The sequence below is a fragment of the Salmo trutta genome, chromosome 8, assembly GCF_901001165.1.
Source record: "Salmo trutta chromosome 8, fSalTru1.1, whole genome shotgun sequence".
NCBI lineage: Eukaryota > Metazoa > Chordata > Actinopteri > Salmoniformes > Salmonidae > Salmo > Salmo trutta.
This window is the reverse complement of record NC_042964.1, coordinates 36361774-36379590: the sequence shown is the minus strand read 5'-3', so window position 1 is coordinate 36379590 and position 17817 is coordinate 36361774. Positions and strand designations below refer to the sequence as shown.

Here is a 17817-nt window from a genome sequence, read left to right as displayed (position 1 = left end):
TCTCTCCCTCCATCTCCCTCCCATCTCTCTCTCCCTCCCTCCCATCTCTCTCTCCCTCCCATCTCTCCATCCCTCTCCCCCCCCTCCCTCCCTCTCTCTCTCCCATCTCCCTCCCATCCCTCTCCCATCCCTCTCTCTCTCTCTCTCCCCATCTCTCTCCCTCCCTCCCATCTCTCTCTCCCTCCCTCCCATCTCTCTCTCCCTCCCTCCCATCTCTCTCTCCCTCCCTCCCATCTCTCTCTCCCTCCCATCTCTCTCCCTCCCTCCCATCTCTCCCATCTCCCATCCCTCTCATCTCTCCCATCTCCCATCCCTCTCCCCCCCCTCCCTCCCATCTCCCTCCCTCTCTCTCTCCCATCTCCCTCCCATCCTCTCCCTCCCTCTCTCTCTCTCTCCCCCATCTCTCTCCCTCTCCCATCTCTCTCCCTCCCCCCTCTCTCTCTCCCTCCCTCCCTCCCATCTCTCTCTCCCTCCCTCCCATCTCTCTCTCCCTCCCTCCCATCCATCTCTTTCTCTCTCTGAGATATTCAGTTTATGTAAACAGTGGTGCAGTCCTAATCTGACACACTGAACAGAACATCCGTCTGAGCCTTTTCACTAAACACCGAGAGTCCTACTATTTATCCTCATCATCAGACAATACAGACACCAATAAAAGAGACCATTTGATTGTATTTCATTCATTATAGACACTCACAAATGTGGAATGCTTAGTGCTTGCCACTTCATTGTACAGGTAGCCTACACAAGGACAATCCACCACATCCCTACTGTCAGCAGATCATTAATTACATTTCCATGGAGCAGACAGCAGGGGTATAATGTATGTTTTACATAGAAACAGAATGGCTAGAACAGACAGGGTTCTCTGTTAGCGCTAGTCCTGCATTGCCAGCCCATTGTCCCTCTCCGCTCCATCCTTTTCCATAATCGCCGCTCTGCATGAATCATCAGCGCGTGACGGAGAAGAGACAGTCCTACCCAATGATTACCCAGTCTTTCAGGCTTTATGAATGCCGTGACACCGCCCCCGGCGCTACTTATTACATGTCTTTATCATGGCGGTGTATCTGTAGGCCACTCAGGCGCCCTGATATTACATTTTGTTATCAATGTTCATAAACTTCAATTAATCTACTCAGTCTGCAACTCAGAGTTCGTAAAGTTCTGGTTTAAATAAAACAGACAGAATTCCCAGTTTACAATAGTCTAAAATTTTTATTCACGATGGCACTCTCCAGTTCATATACAAAGACCTCTCTTTTATACCAGGCTCCTTCTTTACGCACACACATACACACAAACTTTTAGGAGAGTTCTCTCCTCCAGAGTTCTCAACACTGTATATCACTACCCAGCCGACAGTTCCCTTCCCCCCAGATTAGGGAAACCTTGAGGGGTACTCCCTCTCATATCATAAACGCTCAGAGTTCTAGCTAGGTCGGGTCAAACATAGGTTAATGGTTCTCGGTGTTTTCTTAAACACACTCTCAGATTCCTCTCTTATCCTAGTCCAACCTAGTTAGACCTTTATGTTTAACAATTGAATTACTCATTCTACATGCTACATAAACTATATCACTAATAGTTAGGTTTCAGGGTAGAATTATTTAATAATTTATCTTTAAACATATAATTCTTCTATCACGCCCTTAGAGAGAGCAGCAGAGGCTGTCGACATGAGACTTGTAGGGACAGCCTGGGGACTGTGTGTGTGCGCGCGCGTGTCCATGTCCTGTGCAAGACATAGAGAGAGCGAGACAGAGAGAGGGAAAGAGAAACAGGGAGAGATCAATGTGTCCTATCTGATTGCGATCACATTGTTTACCTAGCAGGTTTATCACAGGGCACATGATGAGTTGGAGCTCGGTCAAAGAACAAAGTCGACATGACCGGCCAGCTAAGCATCAGCAGACAGACATAAACACACCCACACTCTGTCGAAGGCACACATCATGTTGAAAGATCGCTTCCCAGCAGCCACAACAGAGAATGCCTTCCAATTAATCCCTAGCAGACCATACTGTGAACCAATTAGATTCATATTCTGGGGTTGTCATGGTGACTAGATGTTCTGGAATGTTCCGAGGGCCTGCTTGTTCCTTGGAGGTTGTTGGCGTTGTCGTTTTCCGACTGGACTTCTGGACTGGACAGCCAATGTGACACTGCTTTAGCCTCTATCAAGTCGTTGAATCAACTTTACTGTTGCCTACACTGGAGCTCTTCAAATATATTCACAAATTCTCTCAGATGTATCTGAACATCCATCACCTAACTAAGTACATTGAAACCGATATTAAAATAGAGATTCAGACATGTTGACATTTGACGGATTCTAATAAAATGTAACATTTTTCAAGTTAAACTGTAGTTTAGTGAATGATTACTGTGAGTATGAATGGAGTTCAGGCCATGAAACTGTGTGTATGCTAATTTAGAAATGTTGACCTAATCAGATAAGAGGAAATTGCCTAGGATCAGAGAGAAGGGTCAGGCCCGGGAACAGAAGATGGACGGGGTGGGATTCTGACATCTGGCTAAAAAAAGAGAGGACCATGGATGTTCCACAAGGTAAAGGAGGGAAACTCATTGGGGTCATAAAATGTATAGTTGGGGAGGTGACATCTACAAGAGGGGGGGGTGACCAAAAGGATGGAAGATTATAAAATGTGTTGTGAACTTTCTAAATGTATGCACTCAGCTGACTGTATCCTTGGTACTAAACACTTGAAACCTATATTGAGCTTTTGGTCTCAATTCCTTATTGCAAAGAGATTGCAATAGCATTTTCCGTTTTAACACATTACATAAAAATGCTTGTTGGACAGATTCACAGATGAGAAAAGGGCTCCAAAACCACATCTGCCACACTAAGCACAAATATATTACATGTCTGTGATCATAACACACCTCTAGCATTCTCTATAAAAACATGCTTCTCTTCTCATTCATCAACTTGTCTGGCTGGCACACAGAAATTATGTAAGAAATACATTTCAGCTCTTAAATGGTCTAACTTACGCAACATGAATAATCCCTGACTGTCCAGTAGCATGGCCTTACACTGGACGCCAGCTCGCCGTGGCGATGGCCCTGTCGCGAGGCACCACCAGCGCCCGTTGCCTACCACTACCTTGGGCTGTAATCTATCACGGGAGACGGCCCTGGATGGCTGCCGTGGTGATGGCTATCGGGTGTTAGTTACATAAGGAGATTTACAGCCGGCGCCCCTGATATAACAGCGCAACGTTATTATGAGGAGGAGGCCGGGTGCTGTTCTGCTGACGGTGTGACCCGTGTTGCTAGGGACGCGGGCGGTGTAGTATTATTATCATCCTGTGATTGATGGAAATGAACCAGCGTGCATTTAATCACACACAGCTATTCATCTGAGAGGGACTTTCCCCTCGCTTTCATCCAGAAGCATCTTTCTTCTTCTACATTTCTATCCCTCTCTTGCCCTTCATAAATTCTCTCTCCCCCTCTTCCCTGTTCTTCCTCATTTGATTCTCCCAAAAGATAACTTTCTCTTGCCTGTCTTCCTGAGTCCCCACCTCCCCTCACCATCTGTAACCCTCTCATTCTTTCTCCCATTGGCATATCTATTCACCTTTCCCTATGGCATATCTATTTACGCTATGGTACTCCCGATCACGGCCAGCTGTGATATAGCCCGGGATCGAACCAGGGACCGTAGTGACGCCGCTAGCACTACGATGCAGTGCCTTAGACCGCTGCGCCACTCGGGAGCCTACATGTACCGGGTAGGCTTTGTCTGGCTACCCAGACTCCTTTCTCCGTTCAAACGCTATGCCACGCTCACTGACGTTTGTTTTTGGATATTACCATACCCCCCAACCCTTCACCGAATACGAACACATTCGGGCCATCTGATTGGTCCCAGAAACCAATGGGTTGGGCCAGAGCCAGAACACACGGGGCGAAGCGGCGCATTCAAAGTACATAATTGGATTTGATACTTTGATTGGTTATAGACGATCCAATCGTTGACCACTTTGCTTTCACCACAAACCATGTCACCCAAACAACTTTAAATTCAGACTAAAGTCTGTCGCGAACGACAGAACAGACAAAGAATTTAGCATGAGGAGTCAGGCTAGGATAGACTACCACTGATTGTCATATATTGTGGCTTAACTGACGTTGACTTGTATGTAATATACATTTGGATTCTCATAGTTGAGCAGAGTGTACAGACTGACTCATTGTAGAAAACCACAGGAAGTCTTCAAGTACTCTTGAAATTGACAATATAACAATGGCACTCTACAGTGTCTATTCAAGTCCAGCTTCAATCTCTTCCAAAGGGGACATATTCCTAGAAAGATCACAGCCATAGCAGCTTTTAAGAACATCCATGGTTTGTCCAACAAGAAAAGAGTATCACACAACACTCCAGTCATTTGAATGTCGAATGAGGATTATTGAGGCTACCTTAATGATGTATAGTTATTCCACTAGTCTCTTCTCTCTTCACCTCAAAGTATAAAGCTACAATATTTGGTTACAGTGATTGTCAGCACATTCCTGTGGCTCTCACTTCTATTATGGAAGATAATTGGTTCCTAGTCAATAGGCTTCTCTGCCAGTACTGTTTCCACACAGATAGCTGCATAATAATAACTGATGGAAAAAGAGAGAGTGAAATGTCCGATAGTGACATTTCCATATGCTGGCCGCCTCACAAACATACAGTACCAGTCAAAAGTTTGGACATATCTACTCATTCAAGGGTTTTTCTTTATTTTTACTATTTTCTACATTGTAGAACCAAAAAAGTGTTAAAAAAATCAAAATATATTTTATATTTCTTCAAATAGACACCATTTGCCTTGATGACAGCTTTGCACACTCTTGGTATTATCTCAACCAGATTCATGAGGTAGTCACCTGGAATGCATTTCAATTAACAGGTGTGCCTTGTTAAAAGTTACTTTGTGGAATATATTTCCTTCTTATTGCGTTTGAGCCAATCAGCTGTGTTTTGCCAAGGTAGGGGTGGTATACAGAAGATAGCCCTATTTGGTAAAAGACCATATTATGGCAAGAACAGCTTAAATAAGCAAAGAGAAATGACAGCCATCAATACTTTAAGACATGAAGGTAAGTCAATCTGGAAAATGTCAATAACTTTGAAAGTTTATTCAAGTGCAGTCGCACAAACCATCAAGCGCTATGATGAAACTGGCTCTCTTGAGGACCGTCACAGTAAAGGAAGACCCAGTGTTACCTCTGTATACCACCCCTACCTTGGCAAAATACAGCTGATTGGCTCAAACGCAATAAGAAGGAAATATATTCCACAAAGTAACTTTTAACAAGGCACACCTGTTAATTGAAATGCATTCCAGGTGACTACCTCATAAATCTGGTTGAGATAATACCAAGAGTGTGCAAAGCTGTCATCAAGGCGAAGGGTGGCTACTTTGAAGAATATAAAATATATTTTGATTTGTTTAACACTTTTTTGGTTACTACATGATTCCATATCTGTTATTTAATAGTTTTGATGACTTTACTATTATTCTACAATGTAGAAAATAGTAATAATAAAGAAAAATGAGTAAGTGTGTCCAAGCTTTTGACTGGTACTGTATGTTGTTTGACTTCCAGAGATGTAACAACGTTTTTTTTTACCACAGGATGAGCCCGTTCATACAAAGAGCTGCGTTATATGGAACACCACAAACCTCAGAGGTATTAAACAGTAAACATGGTCCGTAACTGACAAAAGGTGGCACTTCAAAAATAACCGAGGACAAAACACACATTACCTCCCGATCACCATTAATATTTTTACCTAGTACCCATTGTGGACTGTGAGTCATTTTAGTAGAAAAGAAAAAGACAAAGTGGAAGAATACGCGACAGAAAAGCGGCAACACAGTCAACGTCACTTCAGAACAATCAATCTACAAAAGCTGTAAGAGAATCTGCTAGAAGCTTATAGCCACAGAAATGTGATTTCATCAATAGCCTACTAACACTGAACACCACTATCTAAACAAGGCTCCTAGGCCACCAGTATAAATAACGTTAAGCCTCTGGCTGGCCTTACCAAAACAACAACTCCCCGTCCCAGTTAGGCTGGGTTTCTGTACAGCACTTTGTGACGTCGGCTGATATAAAAAGGGCTTTATAAATACATTTTATTGATTGATTGAAGACATTTTGGTTGAATGCAAGTATCATTTTCCTTTCATTTCTTCGTCCCTCACCCACTACACCCCATTCTCCCACGTCTGCTGTTGCTGAGCCCAGGGAGAGAGGGAGCATATGGGAGACCGGGTCAAGGGTCAAACAGGGAGTGGTGTGTGAAATGGGGCGCACAGTCTTCAGTGATCAACTGCTCGTTTTGAGACTGGTCGGGGGGTATTTGTGTGTTTGGAGGGGGGTTTGGGGGACCGACGGTGCTACCGTGGCAACAGGCTCCCAGCAACAGCAGCCCCACCTATCGCCCACTCCTCCCTGAGGCTGGGTATCCATCAAGATCAGGTGGGTCAGTTACAACTTCTAACCTCTGATCTTTAACTTAAAACACTTGACAGGTCGACAGTGATCGATGGGGGTAATGATGGTAACAGTATCCCTGACATGGATCTAATGAGCTTCTTGCTAGACTATGCTGTAAGGACAGAGTAGCCTACGTTATACCAAACAAACAAATTGTTTTTCCCCCATTGAATTCCAGTCCGCGTCGACTTCAGCGTCTGGACATTGTCACTGCTTTTTGGCATAAATGTTATTAGCGTTAAAGCGTGGAGCACTGCTCAGTGTAGCCTGGAGGAGCTGTCTGAATGGATTAAACTAACAGGCTTAACACAGCCTACAGATAGACAGCTCTGCCTACTGCCTAGCTAACTGGCCTGACTACAGATTACACTACAACACACAGGAGACGATGGCATAGAGAGATGGAGGAAATCACTACACATCGGGGGGAGAGAGAGAGAAGAGAGGAGAGAGGAGAGAGAGAGAGAGAAAAAGAGAGAGCGAGAGAAAGAAAAACTCATACGAGAGAGAGTGGGAAGAAGAAATAATTCACTGTGTGACCATTAAAAGTGTCCTCAGCTATGGAGGACATTTAGCTTCCTCTCTCCTTTGTCTAGAGAAACCTCCTTGGTCACATGACCAGAGAACTGAAGGTGTTAGCCACAATGTTGACCTATTGGCGGGGCTCCCTGCCTGTGCCATTAAACCCCTACAACTCATCCAGAACGCCGCAGCCCGTCTGGTGTTCAACCTTCCCAAGTTCTCTCACGTCACCCCGCTCCTCCGAACACTCCACTGGCTTCCATTTGAAGCTCGCATCTGCTACAAGACCATGGTGCTTGCCTACGGAGCTGTGAGGGGAACGGCACCTCCGTACCTTCAGGCTCTGATCAGTCCCTACACCCAAAGAAGGGCACTGCGTTCATCCACCTCTGGCCTGCTTGCCTCCCTACCTCTGCGGAAGCACAGTTCCCGCTCAGCCCAGTCAAAACTGTTCGCTGCTCTGGCACCCCAATGCTGGAACAAGCTCCCTCACGACGCCAGGACAGCGGAGTCAATCACCACCTTCCGGAGACACCTGAAACCCCACCTCTTTAAGGAATACCTGGGATAGGATTAAGTAATCCTTCTAACCCCCCCCCCCAAAAGATATAGATGTACTATTGTAAAGTGGTTGTTCCACTGGATATCATAAGGTGAATGCACCGATTTGTAAGTCGCTCTGGATAAGAGCGTCTGCTAAATGACGTAAATGTAAAATGTAAATGTATTAATATGAATTAGCATAAGTGTTAGCCTATGGGTTTATGTTATCAGATTCCTACATGGTCATTAGCATATGTCAACAAGGGCATGCGTCAGCACTGGCCTGTGTCATCATTAGCATATGTCAGTGTTGTATTAGCATTATCCAAGGGCTGCATTGTGTTGACTTCCAGACTGGCTCCTGGAGGACAGATGGCCAAGGCCAGCAGTAAAGCCCATCAAATCCCTTTGTGAGGCTCCTTCACTGGGATTGCTGACACCTCCTGTCCCACCTCAGCCCAGTTTAGCTAGTCCCTACAGGCCTACATTCAGTTATCAACATGTAGGTCATTACACCAGAAACACTAGTACACTTGTACACCCCTGCTCTCCAGGGACACGTACAGAGTTCTAGAGACAGACACTAGTAAATATGTGCATGTATTAGGCAATACAGATTATGAATGGGGTTGAATTACTTGTAAGATTTCACTTTTCACCTTTTTATTCTTCTTTTTTTGAACCTTTATTTAACTAGGCAAGTCAGTTAAGAACAAATTCTTATTTACAATGACGGCCTACCGGGGAACAGTGGGTTAACTGCCTTGTTCAGGGGTAGAACAACAGATTTTTACCTTGTCAGCTCAAAGATTCGATCCAGCAACCTTTCGGTTACTGGCCCAACGCTCTAACCACTAAGCTACCTGCCATCATCTTAATCCATCAGTGTCAAATATGGCATACATGATCCTATAGGTAATGACAGGATAACAAGCAGTGAATACAAGTGGGAAGACACTTGTCTATGTGCGATTGAGTGTGACTGGGAGAGAGGTTAGTGTGTGAAAATTAGGATGACAGACAGGTGTGAGTCTGAGGTATGAAAGAGGGAGACCGGGAGGAAGGATGAATGGACAGGGATAAAAGAGGGGTAAGAAAGAGGTGGTCAGGGACTACTGGAGCCGATGGAGAGACTCTCCCCTTTCCTCACCCCTTCCAAAGAGACAGGATCGACTACAAATGAAAATTCTCACCTGGCGGAGTACATAGCATCATTGAAGGATTGCTTACTGAAAGCTGAACCTGAACATCTGCTGTTAATCTGTTGTTTACTGGTACAGGCTGCATCTTAAGTGTGTTTGTGTGATGTTTGTCGGTAAGACTACCGAATTTCATATTTATGGATGCTTTCCTGGATGCCTTTCCCATCAGTGGGGCGTTCGAGTGAGGGTTGTGCGGTGAGGAAGGGGTGAAGAGAGGGAGCAAACAGCTACCCTACTACAGCTGGTGCCAACCCCGCCACCCGGGATAGCACACACCCCTTCTCACTTTTCAGCTCCCCCCCGGACCACAATGCACCTGGTCCTCGAATACAGGGAACGAACAACACATTGGTGGCGGGCCTCTGTTAGAGTGGAACTATTTCTGTCAGTCTAGTCACCAGCAAGGATATATATAAACCACTTCAAGAGTCTGATAAGTCAGTGAGTGAGACTTCTATTATAGTGCCACCATTAAAGCGATACTTTGGGATTTTGCAATGGAGCCTTTTATCTACCCCCCAAGAGTCAGATGTACTTTAACATGCTAGCTGTTCCCATAGACTTCCAGTCATTGTGCTAATGCTAGTTATCATTGGCTCGCAAAACTACCTCTTAACTTCCTTCATACTGGACTCAGAGACACAACAATGGTATCCATGAGTTCATCTGACTATGGGATAGTAGATAAAGGGCTTCATAGCCAAAATCCCAAACTATCTCTTTAATAGGAGTGACACATTTACATTTACATTTTAGTCATTTAGCAGACACTCTTATCCAGAGCGACTTACAGTAGTGAATGCATACATTTCAATTAATTTCATACATTTTTTTTTTTTTTTTCCGTACTGGCCCCCCGTGGGAATCGAACCCACAACCCTGGCATTGCAAACACCATTGCAAACACCATGCTCTACCAACTGAGCCACAGGAAGCCACCCACTTCAACTCTCCTCTACTTTGGAAATGTTTCATCTCTGAAGAACAAGCATTGAGGTCAAAGCCAACAAAAAGTGTGGTACTACCATGCTCACTGAATGAACAAATACTGAACACACACACCTAAGGAGATAGATGGCATCCACTGGGAAAGTTACCCCCCCCCAGCAGCCACGCATGCAGTCAAATCCAGAGGAAGTCTGGCCCTGGTGCCTAGAACAATGGGCCTGGGGAAACAGGCCTATTGCCACACAAAGGGAATGGGAGGGGGATGGAAGGAGGGGAATCACAGCCACATTCACAGCCCAAAATAAGCAAGGCCAAGCCTGAGCCTAATGGGGATCAGACTGAAACCAGCCCAGACCAAACCAGCCACTGTAAAACAGGATACACGCCAGGCGTGGACTGTTATAGCGACAGATAATATAGAAGAAGCCCATAGCGAGTGGCGACATGTCGATGTCAATGATATCCATCACGGCAATCTGAGGAGTGTCGTGGGGGAGGAGAGTGATGGGCGACCGAGCAGCCTGATCTGAATTGCAAATGAATGTCAGTGTGGCTGTTCAGTTGTTCACTGGGGCAGATGACAAAGCCCTGGGGAGAGATTGGGATGCTGAGGAGGGGAAAAGAGGCGAGGGAGGGGGGGGGGGGAGATAATGGTCTACCAAGCAATGGCTCCTGTAATGGATTCTACTAGACCTTTTCCCACCGTGTCTGTGGATAAACAATGCTACGTTAACGGACCGCCACAACAGCCCACAATCAACTACTAGAAGATCAATGGAGAAAATGTTGTAGGAGACTACCATACTCCAAAAAAAACACACAACCTAATCACAGACACCCATAGACATAATGGACCACAATGCCCAAGTACAGGTATACCGTAGTACTTTCTGAGAGACTTCGCTGAGTCGTAGTATGTAGGATTAAGAACAGTAGAGTTTTGACAGGTGGTGGCGTCTCAACTAATGTCTGGAGACAGATTTGGCAAATCGCCTAAAGCAACTAAAACTCCGTCCCGCAAAGCTTTGTTTAATCATCAAACCAGAGATACAGTCTCTGAATGATCTAATCAACAGCAACACCGGCATCATCACTCTGTCCACTCTTCTACCCAATCACTCCAACACGCCATCTCTTTCTCTCACCCTGTCCTTTCCTCTCCTTTCCTAACATGGCTCAACTCCTCCGACTGATAACTTGTGCCCCAGTTTCACACAGACGCACGGGCAGATGCTCAGAGAGTTGGGGTGATCAGTGCGAGGGCAGCAGACAGGGAGGCATATGGGCTCAGTGTGGTGGATGCTCAGCTGTGTCACATCTGAGGATCAACGACGCGCCACAGCCTGAGAGCAACACACACACTGGCAACAAATGGTTCCGATGCAGACCTAACCACAAGCAGATAAAGAGAAACAGAAACATGAACTTAATCACACACACACACATTTATAGAGACGAGACAGGAACATCCCACAGTGTCATAAACTAATCCTCACAGAACCAAGAGATTAGCCACATAATAACACCCACACAGCACTCAGTGATTGTCCTAACATCCTGCCCCCATAGAGGCTAAATGTGTCTGATTAAACATGCAACCAAATCCTGAATCCTCCCATTCTAGAGTCTTGTGCTTGGAAAGTACTAGTAAAGCTGTTCCCGTGGACAAAGGATTCAAATCAGAAGCAATCCCAGCTCACTCACTTCAGGTAAAGCTGCTCCATGAACACACACACAGACCGTTAAGCAATTCTCAACTTGTAGTTATATAGGCTCAGCCACGGAGACGTGATATCATACGCAGCGACAGTATGACGCGACCACACAAGAACATTTTCTACTCATCCAACAGAACCACATGGGCAAAGCTCTCAATGTCAAAGAAAGCTCCCTTTCCTATAGAAGTATTATGTCACAGAGGAAAGGTTTTAATTCAACGGGAGAATAAGAGTCTGAATCTGCCAGGTAATTCAATATGAACAGGCTGCAAGCAAATTAAAAACATGCTGCAACACCAGAGCACTGCAATTTGGCAGTGTTCCAGTGACTCTGAACGCAGCCCAGTTGGCCCCTGAACGCAGCCCAGTGGGGGTTGGCTGGGGATCGATGGAGGGCCTCTACTTTGTGCTTAGGGGGCTGTGCACTTTGCTCAGTCACTGATGCAAAACTGAAGGGGTGACCCTGAAATCAATACTGGACCTGCATGGTTAACAGAGAGTACTTAGAGCTTGCTATTGCACTGAACAAACACACAGCCTCACCAAACAGAGAAAGGGCCCGAGTCCAACGCTGATTGAACCTTGAATATGTGCAGATATAGAATTTCAGCTCTTCTTGACTGAGGGGTTAATGGGGTGTTAACTATTGTATTATTAAAATAACAATGATTATCCTTAGCAGCAGCCTTTGTAAACGAAAACATCATAAAAGCCTCCACTGTTCTGCACTGAAACACCAGCCTCATAAGAAGTGTTGGCGTTTTATCATTGAAATAATGACATAATAGCCATTGCTTTCTCACTCTCTCTTTAGTCCACACAATCAGCCAGGACAGGTCTGACAAACAAGTGAAGGGATGTGCCCAATACCTTTAACTTAGTTTACCAGAGACTACAATAATGTAAACAACGTGATGTCAGGCTGCAACTGTAGCCATTGTCCTAATGATGTTGTTTTTAAACACAGCACATCATTTATGACCTTCAGAGACTGTAAACTTTGTTCCAAATAAATTATACGCACTGATAATGTCACTGAGATGCATGTGTATTAGTTTAAAATGAAATAGTCCGTTTTAAGAAAAAACCGTTGTTTTTGTATAGTTACCTCATAGGGAAAAGGTTCATTTAAATAAGTAAGTATTCTTACCGGCTAATTCGTCCGGTTCCAGCCCAGTTTCGGTGTCTATTCCGCATATAACAAAGTAGTGAGCGAAGCGGCAGGGCGCCGCTCCAGACGCCGCGTTGGTCCCACTCATCTTGGATCACAGTTCAGCGTCCTCCCGTTCCTAGTACTCCAACCGAGACATCTACATAGCGATAATTAATCTGGTTTAAAAACTATCCTTTACTCTTTGTAAATGGCAGAATGATAGCGCTCCGACGCAAGATTACATTAGTTTACTCTTCGTCAAATATATATTTAAATGTATTGAAATATCGAAGAGAACACTTGCTGGTTGTCAGCTCTTGGTCGCACAGACAATACTGATCGAACGGAATGGGAAGAGCGAGCTCGGTGTGTGTGTGTTTGCTTCCATGCCTCGCGAGGGCGGAGGCTCGACGCGTGGCAGGGCGGGACATTCAAATCAAATCTGATGCATACATTAGGTGGATAATGTGCACTGTATGTCGTCTACATGTTAATCAATATCTTGCATTCTGCAGGCTATGTTTAATTTTCTCTGAATTGATTAAGGTTAATTAAAGTATTTATATGGACATTATCTCATGAGATGGGCCTAACATATTAACAAGCCTGTTATTTCCCCAATATTCCTATCCCATGAAAACAGACACCATGGACTTCCTCAGGTTAATGACTGGTGAGGTTAGAGTTTTAGCACTATGTTGGGAAGGGCCTTTTCCTCCACAGCCCAGTGCCTCTCCTCTGACACCTGTGCATCTGAGATCAAAACACACACAGCTCATTTACAGCCAGTCAGACGACAGTGTGGTATTATGACCCCTTGCTGAGAACCTGTCTTCCTGCCACAGAGTCTGAGGAATAAAAGGGGAGAACAGGGAGGAGAATAGAAGAGAAAGGCTACCATTACATTGGCTGACTCCATAACTCTCTCTCATGGATTGTGTGAATACTGGCTGGATTTTAACCCTACGATACACAGGCAAGGTCAGCCATGTACAGAATCCTGTAGCCTATTATGTAAAAAACTGGGGTTGAGGAAAACGATAACAGAAACAAAAGCTGACCTCAAGTACCGTAATTTCCGGACTATTAAGCGCACCTGAATACAAAAAATATATATTATTTTGAACATAAATAAGCCGCACATGTCTATAAGCCGCAGGTGCCTACCGGTACATTGAAACAAATGAACTTTACACAGGCTTTAACGAAACACAACTTGTAACAACAATAAATAGGCTTTAACGAAACACGGCTTGTAACAAAAATAAATAGGCTTTAACGAAACACGGCTTGTAACAAAAAATACAAAATTAGCAGTAAGCTTTAGTTGTCTTTTTGCACTGAGTCAATTCCTCACGCTGCTGTTTCCAACTTCTTATCATCGACTCATTAAGACCAAGCTCCCGTGCAGCAGCTCTATTTCCTTTTCCAACAGCCAGATCAATCGCCTTCAACTTGAAAGCTGCATCATATGCATTTCTCCGTGTCTTTGCCATGATGAGGGCGACAAAATGACTACCGTAATCAAAATGATGGGAAGTTTGAGAGCGCTCGATTTAATCTAAACAGTAAACAAAAAAGTTGTTTGACCTTAACCCGTTTCGGCAATTTCATTGGTCTAATGAAAGCTTCATGCCGCCAAAAAACTGACCACGTCACAGAATGTTTAAAAAAAAAATATATATATTTGAAAGCGGGAAAAATCCATATATTAGCCGCGCATTGTTTAAGCCGCGAGGTTCAAAGCCTGGGAAAAAAGTTGCGGCTTATAGTCCGGAATTTACGGTATGTAAGGTTAGCACTTCTCAACTCGTGAAGAGATATCTTTTATTATAAATTGGGTGGATTGAGCCCTGAACGTTGATGGGTTGACAGCCGTGTTATATCAGACCGTATATCACGGGTATGACAAAACAGTTATTTTTACTGCTCTAATTACTTTGGTAACCAGTTTATAATTGCAATAAGGCACCTCGGGGGTTTGTGGTATATGGCCAATTTTGTGGCTCCTGAATGGCGCAGCAGTCTAAGGCACTGCATCTCAGTGCTAGAGGTGTCACTACAGACACCCTGGTTCGAATCCAGGCTGTATCCCAACCAGCCGTGATTGGGAGTCCCATAGGGCGGTGCAAATTGGCCCAGCGTAGTCTGGGTTTGGTCGGTGTAGGCCGTCAATGTAAATAAGAATTTATTCTTAAATGACTTGCCTAGTAAAACAAAGGTTCAATTATTATTTATTTTTTAAATACCACGGCTAAGGGCTGTTCTTAGGCACGACGCAACGCAGACCATATACCACACATCCTCGTGCCTTATTGCTTAACTATACATTCTCAACAGGTCTCCACCACTCTTGTCCTTGTAGGCAGCAGTTTCTGCTTGGCTTTCTTCAATAAATATACAATAAGTGTTGTGTAGGAACATTAATATTGTACTGTGCTTCCCTCTGGTGGTGTAACTGTGTGTCTCAAATGTGGTCTTTGGCTGGTGGTGGGGGTAAATAATACTACAATTCCCTTCATTGGATGCGGTGTAGTCTGAGAGGACAGGTAACAACAAAAACATATTTTCTGTATTTATATATTAGTTCAGTGCCATAACAATACAGAAAACATCAGAGGTAAAATAAAACAGTACAACATCAAAATGGACAAAAACTGACATATATAAAAAAAAATTAAAAGATGGCATTTCGACCAATGTTTAAAACGAAGTATAAAACCAGAGACCTGTAAAGTACATACATTCCTCAATACCCAAAACATTAGAAGTAGTTGAATTTAACTACAAATAACATCTACGGCCACAGATAACTATAAACCCAGTGCAAGGAACTACATCAAACAAAGTGACAACGGCTTTCAAATTTCATTTGATGACGGATATCTATGATTCATTTTATCACCAGTGTTAAAAAACCTGTTACAATTGACACACTTTTTATGTACGGGACAGCAGAATCTCAGAAAACAATAAGTTCAGTCTGGTTTCTCCCCTTTAGCTTTGGTTCTGGCCGCAATAAAAATAGTCAATAAAAAAAGACTGTAAACATACAAAATACAATTTACAATACCATCACTATGATGATTCAATCACTATGATGCTCTAACAATGTAAGCAAACAATACTATAAGAGTACGAGTTACCGAACACCAATCACCCTTAGGTGTCAAGAGTAACAATAACACATGGTATATAAAACATACTTCTGACTGTTTCAACCACAGCTAACCGAACCTATTATAGGGAGAGAAATCAGATGTTTATTCATTTAAAAACAGATACAAACATCAAATCAAATTTATTTATATAGCCCTTCTTACATCAGCTGATATCTCAAAGTGCTGTACAGAAACCCAGCCTAAAACCCCAAACAGCAAGCAATGCAGGTGTAGAAGCACGGTGGCTAGGAAAAACACCCTAGAAAGGCCAAAACCTAGGAAGAAACCTAGAGAGGAACCAGGCTATGAGGGCTGGCCAGTCCTCTTCTGGCTGTGCCGGGTGAAGATTATAACAGAACATGGCCAAGATGTTCAAATGTTCATAAATGACCAGCATGGTCAAACAATAATAAACATATAGAAAAGTAAACTGCATAATGTAGCCTAAATATGGCTTTATAGGCACTGTCTGTAATGCTTCAAGTTTAAAAAAAGAACAGCATATGCATAATGTCAGGTTTGAGGTAAAAGTATTGTCTTTGCCAGTTGCCATCAACTACTGTTCTGTCTCGTGTATCCTGTCAGGGCCGACTGATATGCTTACCAATCTCCTGACCACCACTCGATCCATTCATCCACAGGAGAGCTATGGTGACTGGCTGTTGGCTCAACTCTTCTCCCTTGGCTGGAGGATGAATGGTGACCACGATGGAGGCTTACATTCTGAGAGGAACCTGGACGGTGACTGTGAGAGAGGCTTGAATTCAGAGAGGGACCTAAGATGCAAGCATAAGAAAGCAGGTGAGAAATATTCACATTAGCACTGTAGGAAGTAGCCGTCCCCCAGCAAGTGGCTTTCCAAGCGGAGATGAAGGATCAGTAAGGCAACTTTTCAGTTCAAAAGTCTATTCAATCTACACAGGATCCTGGGAACACTGCCTCAGCATATACTTAAAACATGGCTAGAACATGTTCCAACCCAGTCAACACAAGTCACACTTACATAAGTTTCAGTTACCCAACAAGTTGGTATTGACGTTCTCATCGATGAGGCTGATTTTTGTACACTCTGAACAAGTACATGAACATTTTCCCCAAGCTTATTCTATACTTTATGGGTCATTCCATTTGATTAGAATCACTTTTTGACTGCACCACTTTTGATTTGAATGAAACTTTCCATACATATTTGCCCACGGTAGAAGTGGTCAGAAAGTGTCTTTTTGGACCCGAATGACAAAACATATAGGAGACAGAAGTGCTCAATTTTGACCGATTTTGCATATCCCATTCAGTTTATGCAAAAACTTGTAAACTCTTTATTATTTGTTTTACCTTTAACATCAATTATCAAAAACATGTCAACTCTATTTTTTTCGCTGTATCTTAAACCCTAATTGACATATTCTGAGGTGAATGTGTTGTGCCCACCATCGGTTGAGACACAGCATACTCTTGCCAATACTTCTTTGTAAGCTTTTAAATTATGTCAAACTCAACCGTTTACCTTTTCCAGTGATGAAGACATGGATGTATGGTAGGGTATGCAAAATCGTCAACTTTGGGCACCTCTATCTCCTGAATGTTTGGGCTTTTTGGATCAAAATCTCACTTTCTGACATCTTCTACCGTGGGCAAATATGTATTGGAAGTTCTGTTCAAATCAAAAGGGGTATGGTCAAAAAGTGATTGAAATCAAATGGAATTACCCTTATCATTTACATATGGTAATGAATTATGTCACATTCTGTGAGAGTTTCGAAATACACCTGTCTGTCCACCCTTATCACTTTGACTCCCAATTTTACTTAGGTTATATTGACCCAGGCTCACAGGCCTGTGTACAATTGCATGATACATTTGAGTTCACTACCCAGCTCCTATAAATAACATAACACATTTTCATCTAGATGATTCCAATCAGAACACAACATGAAACTGTCTACGTCTGACACTTTTCTAAAAGTAAAAATACATATACAACTCTATTTGAAATACTGGGAAATCATTGGTGCAATTGTAAAAGTAGCCTACCA

The 17817-nt window shown here is 43.5% G+C and overlaps 1 protein-coding gene across 8 annotated transcripts in view; it reads right to left on the bottom strand.

Annotated features, from left to right (window-relative positions):
* LOC115198799 (DENN domain-containing protein 5B) overlaps positions 1-12967 on the bottom strand; it is a 51356-nt gene extending 38389 nt beyond the window's left edge. For all 8 annotated transcript variants that reach the window (XM_029761078.1, XM_029761079.1, XM_029761082.1 and 5 more), the window contains exon 1: positions 12618-12967. In XM_029761078.1, the coding sequence (XP_029616938.1) occupies positions 12618-12726 (109 nt within the window). In that variant the 5' untranslated portion in view covers positions 12727-12967. The remainder of the gene's footprint in view (positions 1-12617) is intronic.
* Between the last annotated feature and the right edge of the window lie 4850 nt (positions 12968-17817).